Genomic DNA, 23,239 nt, shown 5'->3' with positions numbered 1-23,239 from the left:
CTCCTCCCCCCTTTTCATTTTTTTGCTCTTTCGCAGCTGTTACCCTCAACCAGCAACCCAGGAAGGCCAGAGGAAAAAAGAGCACGTCCTCATCTCCCTCTCCCCATCTCTTCTCCATCTCTCCTCTATCCCCTTCTCTCCATCTCTCCTCTATCCCCTTCTCTCCATCTTTCTTCCATCCCCTTCTCTCCATCTCTCCTCTATCCCCTTCTCTCCATCTCTCCTCTATCCCCTTCTCTCCATCTCTCCTCTATCCCCTTCTCTCCATCTCTCCTCTATCCCCTTCTCTCCATCTCTCCTCTATCCCCTTCTCTCCATCTCTCCTCTATCCCCTTCTCTCCATCTCTCCTCAATCCCCTTCTCTCCATCTTTCTTCCATCCCCTTCTCCCCATCTCTCCTCAATCCCCTTCTCTCCATCTTTCTTCCATCCCCTTCTCTCCATCTCTCCTCTATCCCCTTCTCTCCATCTTTCTTCCATCCCCTTCTCTCCATCTCTCCTCTATCCCCTTCTCTCCATCTCTCCTCTATCCCCTTCTCTCCATCTCTCCTCTATCCCCTTCTCTCCATCTCTCCTCTATCCCCTTCTCTCCATCTCTCCTCTATCCCCTTCTCTCCATCTCTCCTCTATCCCCTTCTCTCCATCTCTCCTCTATCCCCTTCTCTCCATCTCTCCTCAATCCCCTTCTCTCCATCTTTCTTCCATCCCCTTCTCTCCATCTCTCCTCTATCCCCTTCTCTCCATCTCTCTTCCATCCCCTTCTCTCCATCTATCCTCCATCCCCTTCTCTCCATCTCTCTTCCATCCCCTTCTCTCCATCTATCCTCCATCCCCTTCTCTCCATCTCTCCTCTATCCCCTTCTCTCCATCTCTCCCCATCTCTTCTCCATCTCTCCTCTCCCCATCTCTTCTCCATCTCTCCTCTCCCCATCTCTTCTCCATCTCTCCTCTATCCCCTTCTCTCCATCTCTTCTCCATCTCTCCTCTCCCCATCTCTTCTCCTCTCCCGATCTCTTCTCTATCTCTCCTCTATCCCCTTCTCTCCATCTCTCCTCCATCCATCCCTCCATCTCTTGTTTTCTTGCTTTGTCTTGCCTCTCCACGTCACTTCAACATCGCTGGAGTTGTCGTTGCATTTTAAAGGACTTGTTTTAGTCAGTGGACCCCACTGCCAAACCCCAAACCGACAGCCCAGGCATCTTGTAACGGTCCTTTGAACCAACTTAACCCAGCAAGTAGTGAAACTGGAGAGCACCAGCCAATCAACAGCCCTCTTTACAAGACAAGAGGGATGTGGAGGATTTTAGGTTCACAGGGTGGCAGAACTCAACCACGAGTTGTAAAGCGAACACTGCTTAATTTTTGCGGTTTTGGTGATGAAAGGAGATTTTAATGTTCTACTGTGTGAGCGGAGTTTTTAAACGACGAACTCCTACGATGTTTTACAGTGTTTTTTAAAAACCTGAGTCTGTTACTAGCTGATCCAAGTCCGTTATTACTGAAACTCATCAGGGGGGCTAAAATAGCTTCCATAGTTTTTTTCATGGTGAGTCATCTTTTGAGTCTTAACCATGTGAGTCCTGTGAGGTCTGTGTACCGCAGGTTGTTTATTTAAGCAACAAGGCACAAGGGGGTGTGGTATATGGCCAGTATACCACGGCTAAGTGCTGTTCTTATGCACGACGCAACGTGGAGTGCCTGGATACAGCCCTTAGCCGTGGTAAATTGGCCATATACCACAAACTCCTGAGTTGCCTTACTGCTATTATAAACTGGTTACCAACATACTTAGAGCAGTAACAATAAATGTTTTGTCATACCCATGGTATACGGTCAGATATACCACGGCTGTCAGCCAATCAGAATTCAGGGCTCGAACCACCCAGTTTCTAATTCTTGTTATTTATGTTTTTGTTTATTTATAACCCGTTTTATTTATTGACATTTCTGTGATCTGGCGTTTTCATAAAGCACATAGCAGAAGTGGAATGTGTGTATGGGGGAGGGAGGGGGACCATTTGGTTATGTACTAGTATGTTGTTGTACTAGTATGTTGTTATGAAGTTGTCTTCATTTGAAAGACTGTATGTGTGTACGTTCCAACGAAGCTTGACCAATCTTTTACTCCCTCTTATCAGTAACTTTCTTTGTGTTTGTCTTAATTCCAGCTCTGTCGCTCTCCTTTCCCTTTCTACGCCCGACCCCTCCGTTCAGCCACCTTGTGTAGCTTGACTCCATCCATTTGAAAAATAATATTATATTTCAACTCCCCCAAATACTTGTGCACTCGCAAGTAGTAGCTCAACTTTGTGTATCAGTGGAGGCTGCTGAGGGGAGGACGACGACTCATCATAACGGCTGGAACGGCGCACATGGGAATGTGTTTGATGTATCACCACGAGCCCGTCCTCCCCAATTCAGGTGCCACCAACCTCCTGTGTTGTGTATTGCTGGGAGAATAGGACTCCAAAGCTCTGCTGAATCAAAACGTTGCACTTATTTATATCATTTGTAGCACAAACTGTTTTTACTTGTCTATTTATTTGACCACCCACTGGCCCTTCCCTCATTCCGCGACCGAGTCGGGGTGGTGTTATTGATCAGGATGACTTTCGTTCCATTGAAGCCCCTTTTGCTCTACTGTAGTTAGAAACTGATCGAGGATCAGATATCCATGCATGACAAACTCGCCCATTGTACCTACTTGGAATCAGAACTTGTAGTTCCAGAAGTGAGCCGGTTTTAACTTCCATGTGCCTGTTGTCGCCGTACAAATAGATTGACTAGGATGGAGGGGGGGGAAGCCCCTCAGACCATGTTGGCTTGAATGGGAATTACCGTTCTAGTTATTGTATTTCTGTGGTCGTCTCCTGTATGCTGATGTGAAGGACAGGAGGACTGGTGCAGAACAGCCTGTAGATTTGTTTTATTTCCCTCCGAGGATGGACTAGTTAACAAACGACAGACAATTCAACCCAACTGGAAGAATAGATTGTTTTTACGTGTACGCGGTGGTGTACAAAACCATTAGGAACACCTCCCTAATATTGAGTTGCACCCACTTTTGCCCTCAGAACAGCCTCAATTCGTTGGGGCGTGGACTCTACAAGGTGCCGAAAGCATTCCACAGGGATGCTGGTACATGTTGACTCCAATGCTTCCCACAGTTCTGTCAAGTTGGCTGGATGTCCTTTGGGTGGTGGGCCATTTCTTGATACACACAGGAAACTGTTGAGTGTAAAAACCCAGCAGTGTTGCAGTTCTTGACACACTCAAACTGGTGCGCCTGTCACCTACTACCATACTCCGTTAAAAGGCACTTAAATATTTTGTCTTGCCCATTCACCCTCTGAATGGCACACACACAATGTCTATATCAAAGCTTACAAATCATTTTTTGGCCTGTCTCCTCCCCTTCATCGACACTGATTGAAGTGGATTTAACAAGTGACATCAATAAGGGATCCTGGATTCACCTGGTCAGTCTGTCATGGGAAGAGGTGTTCCTCATGTTTTGTACACTAAGTATGTACTGTAAATGTGTCACCAGTTTAAGCTTTGTGGGAAAGCAACTCATTTCTGTTGCACTACTTATTTGTTAAACACTCCTTTGTGTTTAACCTTTGAACTTTCACCACACTTTGTCACTGGATCGCTGAGGTCAGACATTTTCTATTGACATTACAGATGTGGGTAGGTGTGTCACTACCCATCGGCAAGGCAATGGAGCCGGAGTCTGCCTGCGTTTTTTTTTTTGGGGGGGGGGGCTGAATTTATTGGCCTTAAGAAATAATTCTTAGGAATAATTTAGAAAGAAAGTGTGAGTAAATATGCAACACTGCAGTGTCAGTGACTGGATTTTTTTTCCTACTCTGAATAAAATTTTAAAACTAAAAACAGCCTCTGTCTTTTTGATTGGTATAAATTAAGTATATTGTACTTACGGCTTTTCTCTTCTTGGATGAAGGGGCTACATCCATTTTGACTTAAATTATATGTACCCAATCAATGATTCTTGAATATAATTTAAATGACTCATGAGCTTAGTTCAACGGTCATCCAGAATCTTAGATGTAAGCTTGTTTTCCTCAATGTTTGAACAAACACTATATAGCCTCAAAACATGGATAAAACTATAATATCATGGATGGTCAGTCCTTGCATCCATAGCTGTCTATGAATGTGTTTACACTCCTCCAGCCCAATTCCTTAGCCTTTTACCAAAAACAGGTGGGGAAAATGCTTTGCTTCTCCTGCTGATTGCCACTTTAAAAAGGAAGAAACACACAAAGCCAGTCCAGAGTCATCATGTACATACTCTGTCCATTTATTTTTACAAATCAGGAAGATATGATTTCATGTTATGTAACAGCCTGTACAAATGCAACATACAGAAAAAAAAGTATCATAAAAAGCAGCACTGGGCCTTTAAATAACCCCATATCATTTTTCACATTGATTGGACGTTGCAAGCAAGTTCTTTTTTTTTTTTTCCTTCTTCAAAGCCCACTTTTTTTGTTGCAATGAAATTAGGTTATACACAGTTGTGTGTGAGGAAAGTCAACTGAACCTTGGATCTTGACTCAACCTGTTTTTCTCCTCTGTCAAAACAATGACTTGGCAAGATGGCGTGGCTATGTATGAATGTAAGTCATACGTAAGTATATATCAGATTGGCAACAAAATACATGGTTAAAAGAAGATATGCTTTAGAGTCGTCCACATACAATCAAATATTTGGGGAAGGAATGAATGAACCAGTGTTAATCTTTTTTTCATGTAATATGTCAAATGAAGGGTGTTAGTTTCAACGTAAACAGACCACAAAAAACTAAATGACAAAAACCCTAATGAATTACATTCACAATGTAAACACCAGCATCAGGGCCTGCATTTCGTTAAATACTGCATTTCCCAAGAGTATTTGCACGGACACACCAATGTGAGGGCACACCCCAATAAGGATTGGCTCTGAACATTTCTCCCTGTTAAAACAATGACCATAGAGTTCTATAGAGGTGTCCAGAAGCAAGTTTGAGCATGGGCAGTGCCATTGGGGACTTCACAATTATTAAGTAGTCAACTGGGTGGGCCTTCCTATGGGTTAAGGAAGCGTCATAAAATTCCATCCAGGGATCAGCCAATGAATTATACTCGTAAGCAAACATTCCATGACTGCATGAATCCATGAATAGCCAACCTTGGCTTTATATCTGTTCAAACAACACACTCTAGGTGGCAGTGCACACCCTTTCAGTTTGTTTACCAACTCAGAAGTAGAAGAAAATGTACTAGTTTAAAAATGGAGATGGCCTCACTGACACTGCCCGTATGCTCACCGACGCCATAATGGGACCGATACGTTACAGTCTTTAAAGACTTGAACGCAACTCTAGTGTAAACGACGACGTGTGAAAACAGGCACGTTCAGCAGGCCACAACATTGTGTAAAGTTCAGATAGTACTATGTTATGAAGAACAAACATGCCTATCTGGTACAGAATCATGTCAGCTCTATTCATTACATGTCTATCTGCTCCTTTCCTTCAGATCAGTGAAGGAAAGGAGAAGAGGACTAAGGAGAGGAAGCCACTTCACACTATTCAAGATGCAGATAGCTTTGTCGGTGAAACAGACAGAAATTGAATAGACCCCCCCCCCCCCCCCACAAGAAACAGTGTATATATCTATACCTCTGCAACATGGGAACGAGAAAGTACCCTTGTCTTAGGGAAGCGTTTTCCACTAACGAAGAATTTAAAAAAAAACTAGGACAGGTGTGAGTAGAGGGGAGGGAGATGGAGAGGACGAGTCCGACTCATACATGTAGACAGACAGTGGTTAGCGTTACACCTGTAAACATTTTCTTCCACGTTTGTTTTTGTTCCTCCCTCTAAAAAAAGGTGCTCTCAGGTCCTTCTCCTGTTCAGGGATATTTCCAGTCTTTCTCCTCCTCCATTGACACGCGGGTAAGTCTTTAGTTTATAAAGTCCAAGAGTCAGTGACCGTTCTGAGCAGCAGGCGATGAGGGGGGGGGGGGGGGGGGGGGGGGGGGTCAACATTGCGAGGAGGTTTAAGGAACGGTCCAAGTCTTGGAACGTGACCGGTTCCGGTTGTGCACTCAGCCTTGAGAACTGAGGAGCACCATCGCCCCCATGTACTTGAGAACCATAAAGAGAGTGAGGAGAGTGATCAGGCTAGGATAAAAGGTGATAAAAACAAGAGCTAGAGAGGACAACAGTGCTAAAAGAAAAACTGCGGTGACCAAAAACGAGTGTTGTATTGTGAATGATAGGTAGATTGTTTTTTACTTGTTTTTTTATATATATATTTTAAATAGCCCACAAAGTGTTCAAAACATGAAGTGCAGGCAGCGTCAGTCTTGTTGTTCTTCTCTGAATCCACCAAAGCCCCACCCTGTTAAAATTATTCCAAAACAAACAAAAATGTACTTTGTCCAAAATAAACTAAAATAATGCTGAACTGTCAATGTCAACAATCCCCCCCCCCCCCCCCCCCCCCCCCCAGGAACAGGAGGGAAATTACCCAAATTCCAAAGAGTCTCAAAGTCTGGAATTTGGTTGATGGAGTAGAGGTTTTGGAGGCACCGCTGGGATAGAGAAGCTCCCTTATCTCCACTCTATCCATCCTGCTGTTCATCCCTCCCTCACTCCACCCGTATGAGTAGGCCGTAGAGGAGGGTGCCCCCCTGCTCCTTGGTGATCCACTCGATTTCTGTGTTGCTAAAGCGGGGGTCAAGGGGCTCGCTGGCTCCAAGGTTCTGGGGACCCACCTTATAAGAGCCCGGCCGCACGCACACCTGGAAACCCACCTGGGCCTGGTGACAACAGTGAGAACGAGGGTCCCGGAATCTGGAGGGAGAGAGGTGAGCAGAAGTCATGGGAATAAGAATGAAAGAACAAAAGCAGCGTAAGGCAGAGGAGACCAAGACAGCATAACAATTTCATGGTATACAGTATACTCAGTGGCCAGTTTATCAGGTACACCCATCTAGTACCGAGTCAGACCCGCCCCCCCTTTGCCTCCAGGACGGCCGGAATTCTTCAGGGCATGGAAACATTGCTCAATTGGTATCAAGGGACCTAACGTGTGCCACAAAAAAACATTACCCACACCATTACATCACCAGCCTGCACCGTTGACACCAGGCATGATGGGGCCATGGACTCCTGACTCTGCCATCACCGTGACGCAACAGGAACCAGGATTCGTCGGAACAGGCGCTGTTTTTCCACTCCGCAATTGTCCAGTGTTGGTGATCACACCCACTTCTTGTCATTACTTCTTGTTTTTAGCTGATAGGAGTGGAACCCGGTGTGGTCGTCTGCTGCAATATCCCATCTGTGACAAGGAGCGACGAGTTGTGCGTTCCGAGACGCCGTTATGCACACCACTGTTGTACTGCGCCGTTTGTGGCCCGCCTGTTAGCTTGCACGATTCTTGCCATTCTCCTTCGACCTCTCATCAATGAGCTGTTTTCGCACCATTCTCGGGAATCATCAGATTGCCGTGAGTTAAAATCCCAGGAGGCCGGCTGTTTCTGAAATACTGGAACCAGTAACTGAATGCCTCGATGTCTGTCTGCCTGCTTTATATAACAAGCCACGGCCACGTGACTCACGGTCTGTAGGAGTGAACCATTTTTGTGAACGGGGTGGTGTACCTAATAAACTGAGTATAAACTTCAATAGGCAGATAAAAAGCAAGGGCATGAGAGAGACAACGATAGAGATTTGACACGTACTGCACTTTAGGGGCGAACATCTCCAGGCCGGAATAGCGCATGGTGGGGGACAGCTGTACCCGGGGGACCTCCTTGTCCCTTTCCCTGTCGGGGAGGCTGTTGCTGTTCTCCTCTGGCTCACTGTAGCCGTTAGGACCCTCCATCTTTGCCGGAGACACAGAGAAGATGGACGAAGTCCCTGAAACACCAAGACGACATGGGTTTGTTCATTTACATCGCCGTCATGATTCTTTAATCATTAGGGAAAATGTTTGTGATGGAAATGTTTCTGGAAATCAACCATACGTTTCAAAAGGATAGATTAGTGCTTTGGGAGAGAAACAACACCTTGAGGTGATATGCACATCAAAATAAAAGGTGACCTGTGGTCAATTCACTATTTTTAGGGGTCCAAAAAAGTGGGCCCCTAAACAATTGGCCTAGCGTCGTCCGGGTTAGGGAGGGTTTGCCCGGGAGGGATATCCTTGTCTCATCGCGCACTAGCGACTCCTGTGGCAGGCCGGGCGCAGTGCACACTAACCAGGTCGCTAGGGGCACGGTGTTTCCTCCGACACATTGGTGCGGCTGGCTTCCGGGTTGGATGCGCGCTGTGTTAAGAAGCAGTGCGGCTTGGTTGGGTTGTGTATCGGAGGGCGCATGACTCTCGACCTTAGTCTCTCCCGAGCCCGTATGGGAGTTGTAGCGATGAGACAAGACAGTAACTACTAACAATTGGATACCACGAAATTGGGGAGAAAAGGGGTACAATTTATTTAAAAAAAACAAAAGTGGATAAGGAAACAAATGGTGCGTCGTACCAGAGAGCAGCTGAGCATGGTCCAGAGTGCGTCTCAGAGCCCCTACACTGGTGCCGTGGTAGGCTATGTGCCACTTCTTAAATGCACTAGACACCTCACAGTGGGCCTTGATCCTATAGGAGAGGTAGTACACGCACACAATCACACACAAAATTGTTAGATAACCCCTCTCCATCTCCACCTGTATCTTGTGTCCTAGGACATTGATACTCAAAGTTTAAACTGTATACTATTTTTATTCACATTCTCCCCTTATCTTTCGCCAAGGTGGGAATAGGTCAGATCTAGTAATCCATTTGTTAATTGAACTAGATTATACTCATTCAGTGGACATGAATAGCACTGGGACTGATCTAAAGTAATTGGTTAAATACAGTTTTCGCAGTCCACTTGACTGGCTGTTTGCGACCTCTGACCTCAGCGCGAAGCGGCACCAGCCGAAGGGCAGGGCGTAGTCCCGGGGGGGCTCCCCTCTCTTGTAGTAGGACTCGTCTCCGCGCAGCTTGTGGCAAGACTCACAGTAACACAGGTTATACTTGGCATCCTCGTTGAAGTAACCATCTGAGAGAGATGGATAGGCGGAGAGAGAGAGAGTTATGACTGAGCCAAGGATACTCAACTGGATAGCATAACCCCCCACACCAACAGAAAAGCACCCCCCTCCACCATTGAGACCAACAAGACAGCTGGAGTACGCAGAAGAGGCACGAAGAACAGAGCAACCCCGGCTGCAGCCGAGCTAAACCAGACGAGGCATCTGCTGAAAACAATCTGCTCAAAAACCCTTTCCTTATTTGTTATTATCAGAAATAGAATTATCCAATGATTAAATGGATAACAAGATGATAGTTGGAGCTGTATTGTTAGATTTTAGTGCAGCCTTTGAAGTTATAGATCATCATTTGTTACTGGGAAAAAAAAACAACGAACTTATGGCTTTACATCACCTGCCATCACACGATTGGAGAGTTACGTATCCAATAGAACCCAGAGAGTGCGCTCTAGTTATGCTAAAGTGGACAAACAGAAGGGAAATGACAACATTGAACCATCATATTTGTGTATTGAAGACCTAATAATTTAAGAGGATTGCCGTTTTGAATTTGGTCAAGTTTGTGCCAAGAAGGATAAGCCACCTGGTATAGAGTACCACAGCATGAGTCATAAGACTCAGTCAAACAAGGAAATGGTTCCAATCGTTTTTCCATCATACATTTTTCTCCATAGGGGATTTTAGAAACACTTAAAATAAGGGCCGTGTTTAGTGTAGGCTTACCCTGGCGTGACATTTTGATAAGTGTAAATGTCTCTAGGACAAGGAGACATATATATATATACACACACACACACACACACACACACACACACACACACACACACACACACACACACACACACACACACACACACACACACACACACACACACACACACACACACACACACACACACACACACACACACACACACACACACACACACACACATACATACATACATACATACATACATACATACATACATACATACATACATACATACATACATACATACATACATACATATATATATATATATATATTCGCATGTATTTATCGCCCAAAAATTAAAATGCTAATTAGCTGCTAATGTGGCTATCATAAAGAACTACAAAATGCCATGATCTGGACGAGACCGCCGAATCAAAAGTTAGTTACTCCAGAGATTCTATCTAATGTTAGCTAAATTTAGTAAATAATAAATTGGCTAGATGGCTTTAAAATGGTCAATTCTGTGAACTGTCTTGTGCAAGTTTTAAATTGAAACAATACCTGTTAGCAAAGGTGTCAGCTAGAGATGTCGTGCAGGTGCTTGCAGGGATTTGTAGTCTTGTATGACGTCTACTTTGATGCTAACCATCATTTTCGAATAGAGCCGAATACATTGATGAAAAGTCACCTTGTCCGACAGACATGGTTTTCAAAACGTCACACTAGGGTAAGACTACAAGAAACACTGCCCATATTTTAAGCTCTTCTAAAATTCAAGCAACATTAGGTGGTCAGTTATTATGGTCAAGTCATATTGACATAGTTGTTGTGAAGATGGGGAGAGGTAGGCAGTGGTCTAAGGCACTGCATCTCAGTGCAAGAGGAGTCACAACAGTCCCTGGTTCGATTCCAGGCTGTATCACAGTCGGCAGTGATTGGGAGTTCCATAAGGCGGTACACAATTGGTCCAGGGTCGTCAGGGTTTGGTCAGGGTAGGCCGTCATTGTAAATAAGAATTTGTTCTTAACTGACTTGCCTCGTTAAATTATATTTTGGGGGATTTTTTTTTTATATACACACACAAAAGTAGTGGATTCGGCTACGTCAGCCACACCCGTTGCTGACAGGTGTATAAAATCAAGTATACAGCCATGAAATCTCCATAGACAAACATTGGCAGTAGAATGGCCTTACTGAAGAGCTCAGTGACTTTCAGCATGGCACCGTCATAGGATGCCACCTTTCCAACAAGTCAGTTCGTTACATTTGGTCAACTGTAAGGGCTGTTATTGTGAAGTTGAAACGTCTAGGAGCAACAACGGCTCGGCCGCAAAGTAGTAGGCCACACAAGCTCACAAAACAGAACGTCTGTCCTCGGTTGCAACAGAGTTCCAAACTGCCTCTGTAAGCAACGTCAGCACAAGAACTGTTCATGGGAGATTCACGAAATGGGTTTCCATGGCCGAGCAGCCACACAAGTCCAAGATCACCATGCGCAATGCCAAGTGTCGGCTGCAGTGGTGTAAAGCTTGCATCTGGAGCAGTGGAAACATGTTCTCTGGAGTGATGAACCACGCTTCACAATCTGATAGTACGACGGCCTATCCGGGTTTGGTGGATGCCAGGAGAACGCTGCCTGCTCAAATGCATAGTGCCAACTGTAAAGTTTGGTGGAGGAGGAATAATGGTCTGGGCTTGCTTTCATGGTTCGGGCTAGGCCCCTTTTTTCCCAGTGCAGGGAAATCTTAATGCTACAGCATTCATTGACATTCTAGACAATTCTGTGCTTCCAACTTTGTGGCAAAATGATTTGGGGAAGGCCCTTCCCTGTTTTAGAATAACAATGCCCCTGTGCACAAAGCGAGGTCCATACAGAAATGGTTTGTTGAGATCGGCGTGGAAGAACTTGACTGGCCTGCACAGAGCCCTGACCTGAATTGGAACGCTGACTGCTAGCCAGGCCTAAATCGCCCAACATCAGTGCCCGACCTCACTAATGCTCTTGTGGCTGAATGGAAGCAAGTCCCCGCAGCAACATTCCAACATCTAGTGAAAAGCCTTCCCAGAAGATTGGAGGCTGTTATAGCAGCAAAGGGAGGACCAACTCCATATTAATGCCCATGATTTCAGAATTAGATGTTCTGTGTTTTCAGCAACAAAGATCAACTGTACAAGTTGTTAAGGCTCCGGTCTTGTCCCATGTTGATTACTGTCCACTAATATGGTCAGGCACAGCAAAGAAATAACTAGCAAAGCTGTAGCTGGCTCACAACCAAGCAGAATGCCTTGCCCTTAACACACAGAACTAACAACCACATGCATCATAGTCTTTCATGGTTGAGGAGAAATTGACTACTCCTCTTCCAGTCTGTTTTAAATAAACATTTGTGTGTTGAAAATGGCTAACCACTTGTCTAATCTATTGCATACACTTCAAAACAGACATACATACTCCACCAGACAGGCCACTATGGGTTCTTCACTGTAACCAAAACAAAAAACAGACGTAATGCGTCGTTCAGTTATGTATGGAGCCACGTCATCATGGAATGCTCTGCCACCAGAGGTTAATCAGGCAAAAAAGAAGGTTTAGCTTAAAAAAAATAAAGTGTGTGGGGTACTCACCTGGCAGCGTGAGCAGGTCCTTGAAGCGCGAGCACAGGGCCTGGTATTCACAGGTCTTGTTGGGGTTGACCTCTGGAGGGGGCGTCCAGCACACACTCTCTTTGATCCCTGGAGGTCAGATAGCAACGGTCAAAGGGTAGCACCGGTTGAGGCCAATAAGAGATATACAGTGCCTTGCGAAAGTATTCGGCCCCCTTGAACTTTGCAACCTTTTGCCACATTTCAGGCTTCAAACATAAAGATATAAAACTGTATTTTTTTGTGAAGAATCAACAACAAGTGGGACACAATCATGAAGTGGAACGACATTTATTGGATATTTCAAACTTTTTTAACAAATCAAAAACTGAAAAATTGGCAGTGCAAAATTATTCAGCCCCTTTACTTTCAGTACAGCAAACTCTCTCCAGAAGTTCAGTGAGGATCTCTGAATGATCCAATGTTGACCTAAATGACTAATGATGATAAATACAATCCACCTGTGTGTAATCAAGTCTCCGTATAAATGCACCTGCACTGTGATAGTCTCAGAGGTCCGTTAAAAGCGCAGAGAGCATCATGAAGAACAAGGAACACACCAGGCAGGTCCGAGATACTGTTGTGAAGAAGTTTAAAGCCGGATTTGGATACAAAAAGATTTCCCAAGCTTTAAAACATCCCAAGGAGCACTGTGCAAGCGATAATATTGAAATGGAAGGAGTATCAGACCACTGCAAATCTACCAAGACCTGGCCGTCCCTCTAAACTTTCAGCTCATACAAGGAGAAGACTGATCAGAGATGCAGCCAAGAGGCCCATGATCACTCTGGATGAACTGCAGAGATCTACAGCTGAGGTGGGAGACTCTGTCCATAGGACAACAATCAGTCGTATATTGCACAAATCTGGCCTTTATGGAAGAGTGGCAAAAAGAAAGACATTTCTTAAAGATATCCATAAAAAGTGTTGTTTAAAGTTTGCCACAAGCCACCTGGGAGACACACCAAACATGTGGAAGAAGGTGCTCTGGTCAGATGAAACCAAAATTGAACTTTTTGGCAACAATGCAAAACGTTATGTTTGGCGTAAAAGCAACACAGCTCATCACACTGAACACACCATCCCCACTGTCAAACATGGTGGTGGCAGCATCATGGTTTGGGCCTGCTTTTTTTCAGCAGGGACAGGGAAGATGGTTAAAATTGATGGGAAGATGGATGGAGCCAAATACAGGACCATTCTGGAAGAAAACCTGATGGAGTCTGCAAAAGACCTGAGACTGGGACGGAGATTTGTCTTCCAACAAGACAATGATCCAAAACATAAAGCAAAATCTACATTGGAATGGTTCAAAAATAAACATATCCAGGTGTTAGAATGGCCAAGTCAAAGTACAGACCTGAATCCAATCGAGAATCTGTGGAAAGAACTGAAAACTGCTGTTCACAAATGCTCTCCATCCAACCTCACTGAGCTCGAGCTGTTTTGCAAGGAGGAATGGGAAAAAATGTCAGTTTCTCGATGTGCAAAACTGATAGAGACATACCCCAAGCGACTTACAGCTGTAATCGCAGCAAAAGGTGGCGCTACAAAGTATTAACTTAAGGGGGCTGAATAATTTTGCACGCCCAATTTTTCAGTTTTTGATTTGTTAAAAATTTTTGAAATATCCAATAAATGTCGTTCCACTTCATGATTGTGTCCCACTTGTTGTTGATTCTTCACAAAAAAATACAGTTTTATATCTTTATGTTTGAAGCCTGAAATGTGGCAAAAGGTCGCAAAGTTCAAGGGGGCCGAATACTTTCGCAAGGCACTGTATACAGAGCTTGATATTACTTAGAAGTCTAAACGTTTTACTGTCGAAGAATGTGATGCCAACAAGGACAATAACTTGGTCAACTTTGCATCTACAGAATACATGAAAATAACTTTTAATATGAAAGACATTTTGAACATCAACTGTAAAAGGCCTGCAATGAGTTGACATCATCGTCTTCTCACCGTCAACCATGTCCGCCTTCTCCATGTCGCCTTGGCAACGCGCCTCGCCGCTCTCCCCTCCCACGGTTGGCACGTTGTCAGTCACGATTGTAACCTGCCAACGACATCAGAGCGTGTCACTGACTTGACTTCCGGTCGGCCCTCAGGAAGTGTGACAACAGATAACGTTGTACAGGGCCAGGCCGGGCGACAGATTATTAAACCCAGCCTGGCGGGAGGGCTGGGATTAGAGTTACAGACCTACTGAGGGATGGAGTGTCTAAATGAGATTGGGATTATGATTTCGGCCAGGTGGAAGTATTTCAGGATTAGAGAACATAGAGCAACATGCTAGCAGATTAGTTCCTAGCTATTGATCTAAAAGTGGATCTGAGTAGGACTCGTCTAAAATGGTAGAAATTACCTTCCTCATCCTCTTCAGTTTCAGACGGTTTTGGGTGGGAGGGTGACAGACGTACCTGTTCACACTGCCCGTAGAGGTCTATGAGGGGGTAGCAGGGGGTGGGGATGTCCTGGGCTGCTACCCCCTGGTCCATCCCGTTCACATGGAGGTGCAGACAGCTGTTCCCATCCACTAGTAGACCCAATACTGTACCCTCTGGACATGTGTCCAGGTTAGGACCATAGTTCTCACAGATCTGGGATGGAGGAAGGGGGGGGTGAAATGATGGAGAGAAGGGAAAGAGAAAGAGGACTAATCAAACAATCAATTAGGTTGTTCATTTGAAATTATAAAATGTTCTCAAAAGTAGAAAGTGAGTTGTGAAGGGAGCTGAGTGAGAGAGAGCGACTCCAGTACCTTCAGTGAGTTGTGGAAGACAGAGTCTCTCTGCAGCAGCCAGGCAGAGCGTTTCAGACAGCACGCCGTGGAGGGAAAGTTGAGGCGGTCGGGGGAGTGACCTATCACCCCTAGCGACAAGGACGACGTCCACGACGGGTTCAGGCGGTCAATCTGAAACTATGGCAACAGAGACATTCGGACTGTCAGTCACAAACAATAGCGACAGAAAGCACTATATTATATAATGTGTCCCTAAACAACGACGCTGCCCCAATCAAAAAATCCAGAAAAACACACACACACACAACAGTGTAGCTACCTGGAACAGTTGTTGTCTGGGCAGGGGTTGTGCTGTGACCAGAAGGCCCTGGTTGTAGCTGGAGACACGGGCGGCCGTCAGGTTCTGATTGGACAGCTGGATGTTCTTCCCATGGTTCTCCAGGAAGGCCATGACAGTGTTGGGCACCAGGGCTAGCTTACTGCTCCCAACCTGATGGATAGATGGGAGGGGGGAGGTAAATCAACAAGCTATTGTTTACTTCAGTTGCTCAATTCGTGCTAATCTTAAACCACCTGTGGAGCAAATGCTGGCTTCCTACTGTACTTTGAGATATTTGCTTGAAAAAAGCTACAAAATAAATATGAAATTTTCTTACTTTAGAAGACACATTAGTCTAACTTTATATAGCTGTCAAGATTGTTTCACTCTGAAGGTCCAGGCAAAACTACATCCCTCAGTCTCCCATCCCACTACATCCCTCAGTCTCCCATCCCGCTACATCCCTCAGTCTCCCATCCCGGTACATCCCTCAGTCTCCCATCCCGCTACATCCCTCAGTCTCCCATCCCGCTACATCCCTCAGTCTCCCATCCCGCTACATCCCTCAGTCTCCCATCCCACTACATCCCTCAGTCTCCCATCCCACTACATCCCTCAGTCTCCCATCCCGCTACATCCCTCAGTCTCCCATCCCGCTACATCCCTCAGTCTCCCATCCCACAGTCTCCCATCCCGGTACATCCCTCAGTCTCCCATCCCGCTACATCCCTCAGTCTCCCATCCCACTACATCCCTCAGTCTCCCATCCCACTACATCCCTCGGTGTCTCTCACCGGCGTGCTGTCCTCCTCGCCGTCGCTGCAGCTGTCTGAGGAGAGGGAGGGGGCCTTGATGCTTTCTGCATCCTCCAGCACTGAAGAACTGACAATGGACACAGCCGTCACACGACCATACAGGTCCAGCACCGCATAGACATTCTACACGGAGGGGAGAAAGATGTGGGGGTTAGTGGGGTGGGGTGGTGTGTGTGTGAGAATTGAACACATGTGACGTGTGTGGATGAGAGAACAGTTTGTATGTTCATGAAGTGTTTGTGTGCGTGTTAATTGAACATACTCACACGTGTGTGTGTGTGTGTGTGTGTGTGTGTGTGTGTGTGTATGTGGGTGTGTGTGTGTGTGTGTGTGTACCTTGGCTACAGCGGTAGCAGCTGTTCCCATGTCCTCTCCGTCAATGAGGACGTGCATTGTGTCATCACTGCATCTCTTCACACCCACGCGGTTCCCCACCTAGACACAGAGGATTCATCTCAGTACCCATCCTATTACCAGTACACACTTGCCCATTTCTGTACTCATCGCGATCCTTCTATCCGTTCCAAATGCATACATTTTTCTAGAGGCTATTGGAGTATAATAATGAACCTTTAAATCAAGTAGCTGCAGGGGAGTTCTTTCTCTGACTATGCTCAGAGATGGATCTCCCCTGAAGCTGCTTGATTATAGGTTAATTATTATACTCCAATAGTCTCTGCCTACTTTTTGGATAGTTTTTCACAACACTCTAGTCACCATCTTTACATCTAAGTTCTCTATGACACGTTGTTCATTCTCCACTCCCTCCCCTCTCCTTCTCTCACCGTCAATCTGTCCAGGGATGCCCCGTAGTTCTGTCTTTGGAGGACCCCATTGCGTCGGACCTCTGACCCTGCCAGCAGCCAGGTGACCTTGGCGCGGAGCTGCGTGAGGGAGGGGGACAGGCCCGACATGGGGCAGGAGGGCAGCTCTGGGGGGGCCAGGCTAGTCAGACCCATGTGGAGGGAACCAGACCACTGGTTATCTACCTCGTCTATCTTCACCTGGGGGTTGGGATGGTAGGAAAGGAAGAAGAGAGAGGAAGAAGATGAGTACTAGTGATGGCAAAAATTGAGTGATAAAGAACTAACTTGTTTTTCTGGATGGAAAAAAATGTAATTTACAATTCCTCAATTACAATCACCTACAGTGCATTCGGAAAGTATTCAGACCCCTTGACTTTTTCCACATTTTGTTACAGCTGTATTCTAAAATTGATGAAATTGTTTTTTATTCATTATTCTACACACAATACCCCATAATGACAAAGTAAAAACAGGTTTTTAGACATTTTTGCAAATGTATTAAAAAATAGATATGAAATATTACATTTACATAAGTATTCAGATCCTTTATTTAGTACTTTGTTAAAGCACCTTTGGCAGCGATAACAGCCTCAAGTCTTCTTGGGTATGACGCTACAAGCTTGGCACACCTGTATTTGTGGAGTTTCTCCCATTCTTCTCTACAGATCCTCTCAAGCTCTGTCAGGTTGGATGGGGAGTGTCACTGCACAGCTATTTTCAGTTCTCTCCAGAGATGTTCGACTGGGTTCAAGTCCGGGCTCTGGCTGGGCTACTCAATGACATTCAGAGACTTTCCCGAAGCCACACCTGTGCGGTCTTGGCTGTTTGCTTAGGGTCGTTCTCCTGTTGGAAGGTGAACCTTCGCCCCACCGGAGGTCTGGAGTGCTCTGAAGCAGGTTTTCATCAATGATCTCTTTGTACTTTGCTCCGTTCATCTTTCCCTTGACCCTGACGAGTCTCCCAGTCCCTGCCACTGAAAAACATCCCCACAGCATGATGCTGCCACAATAAAGATGGTGCCAGATGTCAAGACGTGATGCTTGGCATTCAGGCCAAAGAGTTCAACCTTGGTTTCATCAGATCAGAGAATCTTGTTTCTCATGGTCTGAGAGTCTTTAGGTGCCTTTTGGCAAACTCCAAGCGGGCTGTCATGTGACTTTTACTGAGTGGCGGCTTCCATCTGGCCTGATTGGTAGAATGTTGTAGAGATCGTTGTCCTTCTGGAAGATTCTCCCATCTCCACAGAGGAACTCTGGAGCTCTGTCAGAGTGACCATCGGGTTCTTGGTCACCGCGCAGACCAAGGCCCTTCTCCCCCCCGATTTCTCAGTTTGTTCCAGACCTCTTCCATGTAAGAATGATGGAGGCCATTGTGTTCTTGGGGACCTTCAATGCTGCATAAATTGTGCATAAATCTGTGCCTCGACACAATCCTGTCTGAGCTCTACGTACAATTCCTTCGAACTCATGGCTTGGTTTTTGCTCTGACATGCACTGTCAACTATGGGACATTATATAGACAGGTGTGTGCCTTTCCAAATAATGTCCAATCAATTGAATGTACCACAGGTAGACTCCAATCAAGTTGTAGAAACATCAAGGATAATCAATGGAAACAGAATTCACCAGAGCTCAAGTCTCATGGCAAAGGTATCGGTTCTTGTTTTTTAAATAAATTTGCAAAAATGTCAAAAGAAACTTGTTTTCCCTTTGTCATTATGGGATATTGTGTAGAATGATGAGGAAAACATTTAATGAATACATTTTAGAATATGGCTGTAACTTAACAAAATGTGGAAAAAGTCAAGGGGTCTGAATACTTTCCGAAGGCCCTGTATGTATAAGACCTTCACAAAAAATAAAAAAATAAAAGCGTTGCTAAACTCCACCCCAGCAACTCTACTTTCACACCTTGAATACCTCTCCATGGTATTCCCCCTGCCTTGGCTCACCTCGAACAATTCGTCTGTTTTGAGTTCCTTGGCACTGAAGACGATGCCATGAGCGTATCCTCCTACCCGGACGGCCTGGCAGCCCTCTCCCAGCAGAACCACGTTCTTACCATGTTTACTGTGAAGCCGGTGGGCCACGCCTGCCACTACACACACACACACACACACACACACACACACAAAGAGACACACGCGCAGGGGAAAAGGAGATGTGAGCCAGTTCATTTGCGGTCTGTTGTTTAACAATTTATTTAAATCCGGAACCTGAGAGAAAACACACACGTCCGTGGTGCGTACCTGGTGAGTGTATGGGGAAGCTCTTCTCTGTTATGTTGCTGGTACACAGACTGTTGTCCAGAGGGCCAGAGGAACTGGTGATGGACACCTGGACACACTGACCGTACAGGTCTATCACCGCATACACCTCTAATGGAGGGAGGGAGGGAAGGAGAATGTTTTGGAAAGTCTCCCTTGACAAAGACAATTAATCTTAATGAGACGAATATTGATAAATAAAAAGTAAAATAACTAAATAGCAGTGATATTTTAGCATAAAAGAGCTGCTAAGTGTATTTATTCAGAGACGCTTATGGCAGATAACTAAAAAGACCCTTAGCAAACAGCCAAGTCAGCGCAGGAATGGCTTCAGGACGCTATCAATTCCATTTTAATCAATTCATGAGACCCCTAGCACATACAGTGCCGTCGGAAAGGTATTGAGACCCCTTGACTTTTTCCACATTTTGTTACGTTACAGCCTTATTCTAAAATGGATTAAAATAAATATAATCCTCAGCAATCGACACACAATACCCTATAATGACAAAGCAAAAGCAGGTTTAGACATTTTCGCAAAATAAAAAAATTGTGTCGAGGCACAGATCTGGGGAAGGGTACCAAAAAATGTCTCCAGCATTGAAAGTCCAAGAACACAGTGGCCTCCATCATTCTTACATGGAAGAAGTTTGGAACCACCAAGACTCTTCCTAGAACTGGCCGCCCAGCCAAACGGATTCAAATCAGAGAGAAGGGCCTTGGTCAGGGAAGTGACCAAGAACCCGATGGTCACTCTGACAGAGCTCTAGAGCTCCTCTGTGGAGATGGTTGTCCTTCTGGAAGGTTCTCCCATCTCTGAAGCACTCCACCAGCCACTCCTCAGTAAAAGACACGACAACCCGCCTGGAGTTTGCCAAAAGGCACCTAAAGACTCTCAGACCAGAGAAACAAGATTCTCTGGTCTGATGAAACCAAGACTGAACTCTTAGGCCTGAATGCCACGCATCAAGTCTGGAGGACACCTGGCACCATCTGTACGGAGAAGCATGGTGGTGGCAGTGTCGGGATGTTGTTCAGCGGCAGAGACTGGGGGACTAGTCAGGATTGAGGCAAAGACGAACAGAGCAAAGTACAGGGAGATCATTGATGAAAACCTGCTCAGGACCTCAGACTGGGGTGAAGGTTCAGCTTCCAACAGGATAACAACCCTAAGCACACAGCCAAGACAATGCAGGAGTGGCTTCGGGACAAGTCTCTGAATGTCCTTGAGTAGCCCAGACAGAGCCCGGTCATAAACCCGATCAAACATCTCTGGAGAGACCGAAAAATAGCTGTCCAGCGACGCTCCACATCCAACATGACAGAGCTTGAGAGGATCTACAGAGAAGAATGGGAGAAACTCACCAAATACAGGTCTGCCAAGCTTGTAGCGTCATACCCAAGAAGACTGTAATCGCTGCCAAAGGTGCTTCAACAAAGTACTGAGTAAAAGGTCTGAATACGTATGTAAATGCTATCAGTTTTTTTTTTTGTAACAAATTAGCAAACATTTCTCAACCCGTTTTTGCTTGGTCATTATGGAATATTGTGTGTAGATTGATGAGGGGGAAAAAAACGATTTAATCCCTTTTAGAATAAGGCTGTAACGTAACAAAATGTGGGAAAAGTCAAGGGGTCTGAATACTTGAGGGCACTGTACATGGGGTTGTGATAAGATGTACATGACAACTGGTTCCACTCACCTTTATCCGGCGGCAGTCCGGTGCAGGCCACACCCTGGTCCACCCCATTGATGTAGTAGTGGAGGTCGCCGGTGGCCGAGCGCATCATGCCGATCCTACTGCCCGTGGTCAGGGAGTCCAGGTCACAGCCGTAGTTATTACGCATGGTGTTGCCGTCCTGCATGATGGCCGTGCCACTGGAGTTTTGAGGGGGGAGATAAAACGTTTGAAGACAGCTAGGTGAACCACGCATGTCCAAAGAGACCTGAAAACGTTTCATTAGCTCCCTGAGCTAATGGGCTTTAGCTGAGTGGACTAAAAACAGGCGCGCAGCAGGACACCTGGGTTTGAACACAAACAAACATAAACTCTTACCTAAGCATCCAGGTGTCGTAGTCTATATCCGTCATGGTGTTAGGAAACTCCAGCTCTTCTGGCCTGATGGAAGTCACACCTGGACAGAACACACACAGACAAACACATCACCCCTCTGCTGTGGGTGTGGATAGGGCTGTGTGAAGTTTGAGAGGGGTAAAATAGAAACGCCTTACCTGCCATTATCTTACCTGCTTCTATTGACCCCGACCAACGGTCCACCATCTTCTGAATGACTATCTCAAAGAGCTCTCCGTCTCGAAGGCACCTAGCAATGGACAACACACAGTCTTGACACACACAAGTGGTGTGTGTGTGTGTGTGTACCTTTTGACCTGTTGGAAATGACGATTGTGTGTGTGTGTCACACTGACCTGTTGGAGATGACGATGGCGTCGTTGAACTCGGAGCGACAGTTCTGTCTGAGGGCAGTGCGCCCCCCGTTGGTGATCACGGCGTTGGTGCCGTGCAGCTGGTGGAAGCGCAGGTCGTTGGCACTGTTGCCCCCGGCAACCGAGCATGGGCTGCCGGGCGACATGACGGTGGGGCCCTCCGAGCTGTCCTCTGGGAGAGGGGGGAGGTCCGCTGGAGAGGGAGGAGAGAGAGAGAGATAGGTTTAGTCATGAGACAAAAAGTTAGTTGACACACTAGCAGCCTTTAGAATGTTCTTGTGAACCTCTCTACCTTCCTCCCGCCCGTCTCTCTACCCCCCCCCCCCATCCCTCTCACCCATGTCGTCCATGATGGTGGCCTGTGCGGCCTGGCCGTAGAGGTCCACCACGGCGTAGACGCTGGGCGGGACGTTCCACGCCGCCGGGCCCTGCGCCACCCCGTTCACAAAGAAGTGGAGGCTCCCGTCCTCCTTACGCACCACGCCCACCGTGTCCCCCGCCTGGGGGGGGAGAGAGAGAGAGCTCGGAGTGTTAAATTGACAACTACGAAACACAAGAGGCAGTAAGTAGTAAAATGATAATGTCATATGTTGATAGTGAGGGAAAGAGTGAGAGCAACAGGGGTAAAAAAGAGAGAAGGGAGGGGGGGTAGAGTTTGATAATATAAGGCTGACTGTAAAGTAGAATTTCCCACTCACTTTGAGTCGGTCCAGGTTGTGTCCATACTCGTCCAGTATGGTGGTTCCGTTGTGCATCACTCCATTCCCGGTCATCATCCACGTCCCTGAGAAACATCATCAGTCAATCTATACCGCTTTCCAAACATACTGTACATTGGAGTATGAAAAAGTAGATGAATAAAGCCCCTATCCATAGACACTGCTCAGAGGGTATAAGGTGGGAACTCAACCTAGCCAAAAAGAAGAGGTCGGTAATATCTGGGGTGTCTAGGGGTAAGAGGTCGGTATTATCTGGGGTGTCTAGGGGTAAGAGGTCGGTATTATCTGGGGTGTCTAGGTGTAAGAGGTCGGTATTATCTGGGGTGTCTAAGGGTAAGAGGATGGTATTTTCTGGGTTAAGAGGTCAGTATTATCTGGGGTGTCTAGGGGTAAGAGGTCGGTATTATTTGGGGTGTCTAGGGGTAAGAGGATGGTATTATCTGGGGTGTCTAGGGGTAAGAGGATGGTATTATCTGGGGTGTCTAGGGGTAAGAGGATGGTATTATCTGGGGTGTCTAGGGGTAAAAGGATGGTATTATCTGGGGTAAGAGGTCGGTATTATCTGGGGTAAGACGTCGGTATTATCTGGGGTGTCTAGGGGTAAGAGGTCGGTATTATCTGGGGTAAGAGGTTGGTATTAGCTGGGGTGTCTAGGGGTAAGAGGA

General features: G+C 46.0%; 1 protein-coding gene across 5 annotated transcripts in view; it reads right to left on the bottom strand.

Annotated features, from left to right (window-relative positions):
* Window positions 1-4,302: 4,302 nt before the first annotated feature.
* The window catches only part of LOC110500870 (neuralized-like protein 4), a 31,987-nt gene continuing 13,050 nt past the window's right edge, over window positions 4,303-23,239 (bottom strand). For 2 of the 5 annotated variants that reach the window (XM_036957965.1, XM_036957967.1), the window contains exons 11-30: window positions 22,554-22,639; window positions 22,193-22,355; window positions 21,838-22,048; window positions 21,640-21,731; window positions 21,464-21,542; window positions 21,110-21,285; window positions 19,389-19,517; window positions 19,092-19,237; window positions 17,120-17,338; window positions 16,671-16,769; window positions 16,314-16,457; window positions 15,520-15,690; window positions 15,219-15,377; window positions 14,878-15,057; window positions 14,420-14,513; window positions 12,437-12,544; window positions 8,978-9,122; window positions 8,562-8,674; window positions 7,765-7,942; window positions 4,303-6,871 (exon numbers count right to left, since the gene is read on the bottom strand). In XM_036957965.1, the coding sequence (XP_036813860.1) occupies window positions 6,667-6,871; window positions 7,765-7,942; window positions 8,562-8,674; window positions 8,978-9,122; window positions 12,437-12,544; window positions 14,420-14,513; window positions 14,878-15,057; window positions 15,219-15,377; window positions 15,520-15,690; window positions 16,314-16,457; window positions 16,671-16,769; window positions 17,120-17,338; window positions 19,092-19,237; window positions 19,389-19,517; window positions 21,110-21,285; window positions 21,464-21,542; window positions 21,640-21,731; window positions 21,838-22,048; window positions 22,193-22,355; window positions 22,554-22,639 (2,897 nt within the window). In that variant the 3' untranslated portion in view covers window positions 4,303-6,666. Of the gene's footprint in view, window positions 6,872-7,764; window positions 7,943-8,561; window positions 8,675-8,977; window positions 9,123-9,508; window positions 9,572-12,436; window positions 12,545-14,419; window positions 14,514-14,877; window positions 15,058-15,218; window positions 15,378-15,519; window positions 15,691-16,313; window positions 16,458-16,670; window positions 16,770-17,119; window positions 17,339-19,091; window positions 19,238-19,388; window positions 19,518-21,109; window positions 21,286-21,463; window positions 21,543-21,639; window positions 21,732-21,837; window positions 22,049-22,192; window positions 22,356-22,553; window positions 22,640-23,239 lie in introns of those variants that run through there. The other 3 variants (XM_036957966.1, XM_036957968.1, XR_005038617.1) reach the window with 2 other exon arrangements.

This window comes from Oncorhynchus mykiss, chromosome 21 (assembly GCF_013265735.2).
Source record: "Oncorhynchus mykiss isolate Arlee chromosome 21, USDA_OmykA_1.1, whole genome shotgun sequence".
In the NCBI taxonomy this organism is placed as follows: Eukaryota; Metazoa; Chordata; class Actinopteri; order Salmoniformes; family Salmonidae; genus Oncorhynchus; species Oncorhynchus mykiss.
The sequence above is the reverse complement of the archived record's forward strand: the minus strand, read 5'-3'. Positions and strand labels throughout refer to the sequence as shown.